General features: G+C 41.7%; 1 protein-coding gene across 1 annotated transcript in view; it reads left to right on the top strand.

Moving 5' to 3' along the window:
• Positions 1–10,470, top strand: part of LOC127005928 (uncharacterized) — a 117,426-nt gene that overhangs the window by 12,639 nt on the left and 94,317 nt on the right. The window contains exon 2 of the mRNA XM_050875342.1: positions 8,666–8,834. Coding sequence (XP_050731299.1) covers positions 8,666–8,834 — 169 coding nt within the window. The remainder of the gene's footprint in view (positions 1–8,665; positions 8,835–10,470) is intronic.

The following is a 10,470-nucleotide window of genomic DNA, read 5'->3' as shown; positions in this document are numbered from 1 at the left end:
TGCCTCATCATACAACATACGTTACATCACACACCTTTAAGAACATTACATCATGCACTACTTAGCTCTTTCAACAGCAAACAAGACATTCTTGAATGGTAGGTTTGCATGGTGTTGAGACGCAGGGGCCTCTGACGCAATTCATCAGGAATGTCCTAATAATCTTTAGAACATTGCTGACCAGTGAGGGCATTATTTGCTCTTATCATTATTGTGCAAGCTTAAACAGGCAACCTCACCACCTCACCTCCTGCATCTCATTTCTTCCTCCCATAAAAGGAATGCTCATAATTATGAAAGAACTATTGTTTACGAGTATTTCATTTACGAAAAACAGAACACATGGTGTTCTCTATCATCTTATTACTAAAAGCATTCAACAGTATTTTATCATCCGAATGTAAAAATAACTCCATCATAAGGTAGACTTCCAAACATCGGAACAGCATAAGCGGTGCCAGCCAACACTTAATATAGAGTGAAGTGCTTCTGTGTGTGTGTGTGTGTGTGTGTGTGTGTGTGTACATGACAAGGTGGGGTTGTAGGTAAAAGTTGACATTAAACACACGTGATGTCGAGAGGAAAGTGGGGAAGGTGAGGAGGGTAGGGGGGAAACTAAGTAGACTTGATGAAAGGTGAGAGATGAAGAGAAGGATAGAAGGGAAAGAGAAGACGAAGGAATAGGGAAGACAAGGAATGAAATACGAAACCTAAACAATAGAATATAATGCTTAGAGAAAGTGCCGAACTTGAGTAATTAAATACCACTTCAAAAGTAAAATCCGTTTGTTGGTTCAAAATAAATAGCGAGAGGCAACGCTGGTGAACAGGATGGGAGTGCCCGGGGGAGAAAGGCTGAAATATATGAAAAACAAATACTTTACAAGGGAGATAATGCTATGGGGTAAGGGATAAAATGATGGAAGAAAACTAGTGAGTCAGTTTATATGTATTCGTGACTGCATGTTAGGAACGAGGAATAGAGACGAGCACTGCCTCTCTTTGGTGCGCATTTCTGAGACGGAACGGTCAAGTAGAGCACCGGGAGGCAGCATAAACCAGGCATGAATGGCGACATTATGAAATACTTTCCAGAGCATCTAACGGGCTGGGGCCGACCACCAGGCCCCATTACGAAAGTTTACCGGGGGCAAGGGTCGAACGGGAATACATGGTCTCAGCCTCCTCTTCCTCGCAGCCAAGTTTTCCTGCCGAAAATTTATTTACATCAAACTTCCTCCCTATAGTTCCCGCACCTGAATATGTGGAGGAGAAAAAAAAAGACACGAGTATGTTTTGCTTATAAAATATTAAAGAGAACAATAAAAAAAATAAAAACCTCAAGAGAATGATAATATGCTACTAATTCCTTTACTACATAAAGGAAGTTTACTCCCCTGCAATTTTTTTTTCTCTTCCCTGTTACTTTTCTTAATAGTAGAATTATATCCATTTGCTTCACACTACTCGTGTCTCTTTTCAACACTCACAGTATTGTAACCTTACCGGTGGAGGAGAGGTCGCAAAAGGCCACACTTTCTAAGGAAGTGGAGAGTTCATAGCTATTCCCCAGAGCACAAGTTCAGGCCCTAGACGTTTCTGCGTCTATTCTTTGCACGGTTGATTTTCTTTTCCCTCATTATTTTTACCCGGATTCATTCTCTCTCTCTCTCTCTCTCTCTCTCTCTCTCTCTCTCTCTCTCTCTCTCTCTCTCTCTCTCTCTCTCTCTCTCTCTCTCTCTCTCTCTGTCTCTCTCTCTCTCTCCTTAACACTGCTATAAATATATAATCTTTTCTTGGATATTCTGTTGTATTTTTCTACGTAATATCGGATTTACATTGTCTTAATACATGTGGGCGCCCGCGCGGGTGTGTGTATGTTTCTACTTGTGTGTGTGTGTGTGTGTGTGTGTGTGTGTGTGTGTGTGTGTGTGTGTGTGTGTGTGTGTGTGTGTGTATTATTGTGTTTATATTTTGTTGCATTTTGCTCTCATGGTTATTCTCTTGATCATTTTGACACTATTCTTTTCTCCTTTGATGCAATACGTGAAACAAAATCCTATTAGAGGATCGTATAGTTTTTCATGATACAAGTGTTGTCAATGTTTATTTAAAAATTTCTTGATATCTCGTATATTACGCTGTACTATTTTTTTTTTTTTACATTTATGATCCATGTACTTATATATTAAACTACGCTGCTTTATGGTCTACTTCCTTTTAACTATATATTTTACTTTTTTTTCTTTTCAGCATTCGATTTCTGCTTCTTAATAAAAAAATCTTTTGTCTCATACTTCTAAAATTTTATTGCGAAATGATAAAAATGTTCTGGTTGGTCTGCAATATCCATCAGAGTGAGAGAAAACGATTCGTCGACTACACTCGACTGCACACACACACACACACACACACACACACACACACAATTGGTTAGAGCGCTGCGCTGCCAGGCTTCACGGTCTGACAGGGCGGCGGTTCCAGCCCGCTCAGGCCGGATTCTTTCCGTTGACTAGGAGTGGTTACTGTCCCCCTTTGAGCAAGGGAGATGGGATGTGTGATGTGTGAGGTCCTGACAGTACCCAGAGATCGACGATAAAGAGCACTTGTTCATGTCAGGAGCTTACCTGCTGCCGATTACGAGTCCAACACATGATCAGGCTGTGGTGAATTACACACACACACACGCGCGCGCGCATAGGCTGAAGTTTCAGCCTACCTCAGACTGAAAGATTTTCCCGCTGACAAAGAGCGGTTAGTGCCCCCCCTGAGGAAGGGAGACATGTATACGTGGGGTGTGAAGGTCCTAACAGTACTCATAGATCGGCTAACGCGCTCCAAAATCTCTCCAAGGGAGGTACTGACCAGCACGTGATCAGACCGTAATGAGCTACCGTGGACACGACCCCTTCCTCTCACTCGACACGCTATGATTCACTTTTCACTTTTGCTACTAATGGTGTTTGGCTGACAGGAGCGATTACTAACCTGCGATTGGGCAAGGTGGTGAAGGCGATAGGTGTGAGGTCAGGGTATGTCAGGATAGCAGTGATACTGGCCCAAAGTTCCGCATTTTGCTAACTGGGGGTTGTTAACACCACGGATTCAATACATCCATCACTAAGCTCCAAGCTCTCGATTTAAGTACTTACTGGCAGTCGCGAGTCCGTCATGTGATCAGACCATAGGTGAATAATACTTCTAAGCGCGCGCGCACACACACACACACACACACACACACACACACACACACAACACATGACACATCGACCACACCCTTTTTTGAGACACCATCCTTTTATTCCGTAACAAAATTACGTCGCCCCCTCCCCCTTCACTTCACAGACAACTGTACACTACTGGCTTTCTTTTCTCTTCCTTCCCTCATGCTACAGCTGCCCCTTTTACTCGTCGTTCATTGACCCCGCTCCTACTTCTCTCTCTCTCTCCCTGTCGTCGTCCTCTGCTCGTACAACATACACCTTTTCCCCAGCCCTTATTTCTTCTTGTCACCTCTTTTTCTTTCTTTTACTCGGTTTTTCTTTCTCTTTTCCATCTTTGATTTCGGTTTTGCAATCCATTCATATCAGAGGGATTGGCACCAGCCATTAGTCACATATTTATTAACTGAGCAGGTTTCCTTTCAATCACTTTTCCTAGATTTCTTGTATAATGCCAGTCAGTATATTTGCGCCTATGACATTTTTTTTTTCACTTGAGTCAAGAGCAACGGCAATGTATGGCAGGAATACCGTAGCAATAGTACTCGTTCAGTCTTTCACCAGGTGCTCGGAAGTCCAACCCGTTTGGTCCTAAAGTAGCACAGCGCCGACATCCACTTTCTCCTATAACTTGAGGCACAACATTCCACTTATTTTCTTTTTCTTTTTACGTTTTGTACAGATTCAAAAGCAAGAGTTAAGTCATGCTTATTTTTTCTTTTAGAATTCAAATTTAATATACTAAATTTCGCTATTTAATGTGAATAAGAATTTTTAGTATGTCTTTTGTGTATGCGAGCGAGCGCGCGCGTCTGTATGTATGTATATATATATATATATATATATATATATATATATATATATATATATATATATATATATATATATATATATATATATATATATATATATATATATATATATATATATATATACACACACACACATATATATATATATATATATATATATATATATATATATATATATATATATATATATATATATATATATATATATATATATATTTGTGTGTGTGTGTGTGTGTTGTGATGATGACTCTTCTCTGGTAAATCATAACTATTTTTAGTTTTCCTCCTTCTCTATTTTCCTTCTTTCTCTCTTTCTTCAAATAATTACTATTTTCTTTTTTCTTCTTTCGTAACTGCAGCATTTGTGTCATTTTCTTCTGAGCCATTGGAGTTGTTTGCTTCCTTAAAGTTTCATTTTACCTCCTCTACCAGTGTCCAGTCAAATCATCATCCACAGCAATTACCTTTTTTCATATGAAAGGCACCGAAACCAATTTGCCCTGCAGTGTTAAGAAAAAAAGAAAAAAAAAACAAGAGAAACTGATGATAACATGTTCGTTGGCATCGTGTATTATCAAGTTTATCTTTCCTTTTTCCACGGAACTCGAGGAAGGACAAACAGAAGCTTTTTCACAGGCATGATGGGATGTGTGTGTGTGTGTGTGTGTGTGTGTGTGTGTGTGTGTGTTGGGGAGGAGGTGGGGGGGGGGGGGCGAGGTGAGGGGGGGAGTACATGTGTACGCGTGCAGCAGCATCTTCTTTCAGTTTTCTCTTTGATAATGTTGCAATAAAGTGGATAAGCTCATGAGGTGTTATTTACGTTATGCTGGACCAATACGTAACCTCTTTCTTTTCGCTTCTATGTTTTGTTGCGGATTTTCCTTCACTTGTCTTTTCCGCTTCGTAGTTTACCGCTTCTGAACTTTTGCTTTTCATCCCTGATTAGTTCCTGTCCATTTTATTAAGATAACTTTATTACTAATTGTATCTTCCTCTAATTCTTTTCCTTATCATTATTTTTATTATCATTATCATTATTGTCTTCTTATTTTTCTTCATTTTCTTCTTTTTCTTCTTTTTCTTCCTCATTTTCTTCTTTTTCTTCATTTTCTTCTTATTTTTCTTCTTTTTCTTCTTTTTCTTCTTCTTCTTTTTCTTTCTCTTCTTTTCCTTCTTCTTCTCTTTTCATCTCAGGTAAAAGGATCGTAGAGCTATCGTCATTACTTCGATAATCAATGTCCATCTTCATAGCAACTTTCTCTTTCCTGATTTTCCTCCCTTGACAGGCCATGCCATCTTTCATATTCTCTGACCGTCTTCCGCGTCGGTTTTCTCTTTATATAAGGGAGGAAGCGAAAACCCTGTCCTGGAATGCGAAGAAAACAAGGGGTGAAAGTACAAGATAGCGCTTTCTAAATGGTATGCTCCGTCAGAGGCTCATCCCTCCCCCGCCAGCTTGTCAAACAGCGTACATAAGACTTTCCACTCCTCACTACCATTTGTTAGTCGTATGTGCACGCTGTGAGTGTGAGTGTACGTGTGTATGTGCGTGTGATGCATCCTCATATGTCCGTATGTATTTGTCTGTATGCGTCTGTTGGTGAGGGGGCTTAGGTGCATATTCATGTGTGTGCTTCCGTGTCTGTATGTACGTGTGTGTGTGTGTGTGTGTGTGTGTGTGTGTGTGTGTGTGTGTGTGCTTGATATTGTAACCTCAAAAAAGGACCATTACGACAATCATTAACAAAACTACTACATTCCTGACAAGTTAATTTAACTGTGTAACATTAACTCGTGGCGTTGGTCAATCATGAACTCCGCAGTACTGAGTGAGTGAGTGATTGAGGTTATGCGCCCCAACAGCCAGGGTCATATAGCGCCGCAACCAAACAGTCAAATAAAAACAAAACAAATGAAAGTTATCTAAAAATAAGACATAAAAAAAGATTGCTAAAACAACACACGTAAAAGAAAACCACCAAGGGCATTACAATAAACGGAGGCGGTCAGCCTCCTCTAGAAATTAAAGCACGTTAAAACCCTGAGAGAGACACTCAGGGCTAGGCACCCGACAAGGACTAAACACACCGTCCGCACCGCGGCATCGGTAAAGGAAACGGTTTCTCAGGTCGACCAAACTCGGGCACTCTACCAGCAAGTGCCTCACAGTAAGAGGAACCAAACAGTCGTCACAGTACGGCTGGTAATCTCCGGACATGAAGTACCCGTGGGTGAGGCGAGTGTGGCCGATTCGCAGGGGAGCCAAAGCTGTCTGGGAGCGACGGTCTCGGATATTGGAATATGACCAGGGATGGAACACATTCCTGGTAAGCTCGCCCAACTGGCAAGAACCGCCTCAGGAATCGCAGGAAAGACGTCTGTACATGGGATAGGGCAAGGGACGGCAGCTCGAGCTGCTGCCTGCCGAGCAAGTTCATCAGCCCGTTCATTCCCGGCAACATCGACGTGTCTAGGGACCCAACAATAAATGCTTAGAATTCTGATCAGTGAACAAGAAAGCAGCAACAGCGTGAGCGTGGATGGCGTACTGATGAGTTGTACGCAGATGTTCCCAACCGATGGGTCGCGACTCCCAAGGGGGTCGAAGAGGATTGGCTGGGGTGGGGAGTCGCGAAACCTCGCTAGAAACGGCTTGGAAAAATAATTCGTTTTGAGATTGCTTTATGTGCTTTATATTGAATAGTAGGTTTTCTATGCATGGATTCTTGTGATATGTTTATTTCCCCTTCCTTCACAGAAAAAAAGATATACAATAATCTCCTGATATCAGGGAATCGCGTGTGTTCAAAGAGCTTGGGAGAAGGATCGCGAGTGCAAGAACTGATTCGTGCATACAAAGCGCAGCAAGCAAAAGAAAACATCGAAAAAAAACCCTCATTAAAAATTATTCTCCCATGTCGTTTTAAGCAAGACTTCGCCACTCCCCGGCCAATCTTCCTCAATCCTCGTTTACAGAGTCACGTCACACCAGCGGGTCTCAAACAATATAGCTGTAAGTGACATGGCTCTGTCAACTAGGATTGGGGCTCGGGTTTAGTTAAGAGTACCTTCCGACGCAAACAACAATACAATCATTCATGAGCGGCAAGATGACTGTTTGTTCCAGTGACCTGTTTCCCCCGCGAAGGCATGTGAGTTTTGGGAGGAAAAATACTTTGAACGACCGTAAAATCAGCCGCCATATTAACCACAAATATTCTCTCTGTCTCTCTCTCTCTCTCTCTCTCTCTCTCTCTCTCTCTCTCTCTCTCTCTCTCTCTCTCACACACACACACAATCACTGTGACAACAAAGGTAACTAGTTATTGTGTTGGAGGTCACGGGAAATTTCTCCGGGCGAAATTAAGAGTTGATTTGAACCTTATGTGGAGCGACGTTAGGAGGGTCAAGGGTGAAAGTCAAATCTCCGTAAAGGTTAACCAAGTTGCAATATTGCCACAACAACGCCCCCATTGCATTCACCCAAGCCACCAACATCGAGTCACTATTATCGCCCACTCCAATAATGTGTGTGTGTGTGTGTGTGTGTGTGTGTGTGTGTGTGTGTGTGTGTGTCCATTGGTTTAGTTAAAATCCGCCCTTGATCACAATTGTATTTAACTGATCTTGTACATAATGTCTGAGGCTATTGCCTAATAAATTTATCAAACAAACAACTCCAATAATGTCAGGGCACTGAGACCACCACCACTTCTATAATTATCATGGCCAACAGTAGTACAACCATTGCCGCCCCCACGGTCAGCAGCGGCAGAAGCAGCGTCAATAACACTTTCACTATTACCGCAGTCACTTCTGTAACCACCATTACCTCCACTTACTTACACCAACACCGTCACCACTAGTACCGCCACCATCACCACCATCGCCACTCTCACCGCCATCACTATCGTCTCATCGAAAACGTGATTATTATTGACAGACCCCCCCCACCCAACCCCCACCATTCACATCCCCTTCACCACCATTATAATCACAACCATCATTACCATTCTCACCATACCAACGCTGCTCCCACCACCATCACCACCACCACTACCAACATTACCACTACCACCATCATTAGTTTCATCCACACCATCACCACCACCACCACCAACAATAACAACACTACCAACATTACCACTACCACCATCATTAGTTTCATCCACACCATCACCACCACCACCAACAACAACAACAACACCATAGTCATCAGTCCCACCACCATCACCTCCACACCATGATCACCACTCACACCACCACTATCATCACTCATACCACCACCACCTACTATAACTACCGCCATAGTTTCTACCGCTACCTCCGTTATCATCATTACCCCCACGTCCCCACCACCATTATCACAGAATTATATGTACAACGATACCATAATTTCCAGAAGATAATTTTAATGTCAGCGGGGTGAAGCACGACACTTCCTCCATTTTTTGAAGCTTTACTTTTTCCTTTCAGTTAGGCTGCTCCGAAACGCAAGTTATCAGCGGCCCTTTATCAATTAACTCAGATATCTGTAATCTTATTATATCCGCTTCTTCTATAAACTATACACTAGTAATATGAGATAGAAAATGCATATGATTTTTGCTTACACTTTCATGTCTTCTCCAGGGGCGGAAAATAGCGGGACGACTCTCTGGGGTCGGCAATCGACGAGACAACACCTTCGAGGAGAAACCAACGAGGAGCCGCACCGCCGCCCCTGCTGCCCCCGTTGCCGCCGCCGCCGCCACCCCGGCCCCCGCCAAGTTGCCTGAGTCCACGTCCTCCTGCAGCGAGAGTGAGTTCCCTTTGCTTCTTCTCATCATCTTCTTCTTTTTGTTCCTCTTCAGCTTCATTATTATACCGACCACCACCATCATCATTACCATCGTCATCATCATTTGTTCATTTTTATTTATATTTTCCTCTTGATATTACTGTCTTCCTTTTCTTCTTCTTTTCGCTTTTCTTCTTCTTTTTCTTCTTCTTTTCGCTTTTCTTCTTCTTCTTCTTCTTCTTTTCGCTTTTCTTCTTTTCGCTTTTCTTCTTCTTCTTTTCGCTTTTTCTTCTTCTTCTTTTCGCTTTTCTTCTTCTTCTTCTTTTCGCTTTTCTTCTTCTTCTTTTCGCTTTTCTTCTTCTTCTTCTTCTTTTCGTTTTTCTTCTTCTTCTTCTTATTATTATTATTACTATTGTTATTACTAGTAGTAGTAATAGTAGTATGAGCAGCAGCAGCAGCTGTAGTAGTAGTGAAATGCCAGAATTTTTCTCTTATACTACGCTCACACACGTCTTCTGCGTGTAACGAAACACACGAGAAATTAATCCAGACAAGGAAAGGTTTGCCGGCGTCGGGGATCGAACCGCAACGGGAGAGCCATTCCTTTACCAGTCGGCCAAAGAGGTACCCCGCTGTCTAAGTGGGTTATGGGAGGCTCGCCCATCAGGCAAGTCGTGTCACTACAGTAGTAGTAGTAGTAGTAGTAGTATGAGCAGCAGCAGCAGCAGCAGCTGTAGTAGTAGTAGTAGTAGTAGTATAGTCCGTTTCATTTCGTCTGTCCACTCGTGAACGTAGATGTTGCACCTGCCCATTACGAGTTCGTGATTGCGTGAAGATCAACTTTATATTTTCAGCGATATATTTGAGTGTTTATATATATATATATATATATATATATAAAAAAAAAAAAAACTCAAGCCCTCTTATATGAACCGCAAACATACCGTTTTGCATCGATAATTATGTAATCTACCATACAAGCACACGAAGAAACAACTTGTATATCAAACAGTACAATCTGATCATACTCGAACGATTTATTGCCTTTCAGATACCCATATTTCATCTCATTCAAGTACATAAAGTGACTCTGAAAGTGTCTATACATAAGGAATTTTGATACGTTGCATGTAAATAACATGGGTAGCCTAATATTCGAAATAGCCTAGCACCGCATTCAACATTTATTATTTACTGTTTCATGTTATTTCGATATTAATCGTTATTTACATGCAGTAAAACATTAAAATACCCTTTATTTACATTTGCAGAGCCAGATGTATTTTAATATACCTGAAATGTGCTATCAATCAATGAATTTGAAAAACCATTGATCGCTCGAGCATGACGTGACTGTTATTTGATACAACCTTGTCTTTTCGTGTGGTTGTGTGTTAGCTTATCGATGCAAACGACTGAGTTGTTTTTTGTATACATAAACATCCAAATATATTATTGAAAGATAGGCTTGAATGTCTATGACACAGATTTACATACTAGACTGCTCGCCAAGGCCCTGCAAGGGAAGCCGGCCTGGGGCCGTGGGTGCGCCTAGTTCTACCAAAACCGACTTCACACACCTCACTCCCACTCTGCTTCCTGACCATCATCATCTTCCTGAGAAAAATCTGCATCACACTAGCATAAAATTGTAACA

Source organism: Eriocheir sinensis, chromosome 31 (assembly GCF_024679095.1).
Source record: "Eriocheir sinensis breed Jianghai 21 chromosome 31, ASM2467909v1, whole genome shotgun sequence".
NCBI lineage: Eukaryota > Metazoa > Arthropoda > Malacostraca > Decapoda > Varunidae > Eriocheir > Eriocheir sinensis.
Note: the sequence above shows the minus strand (reverse complement) of the source record. Positions and strands in the feature narration are given on the sequence as shown.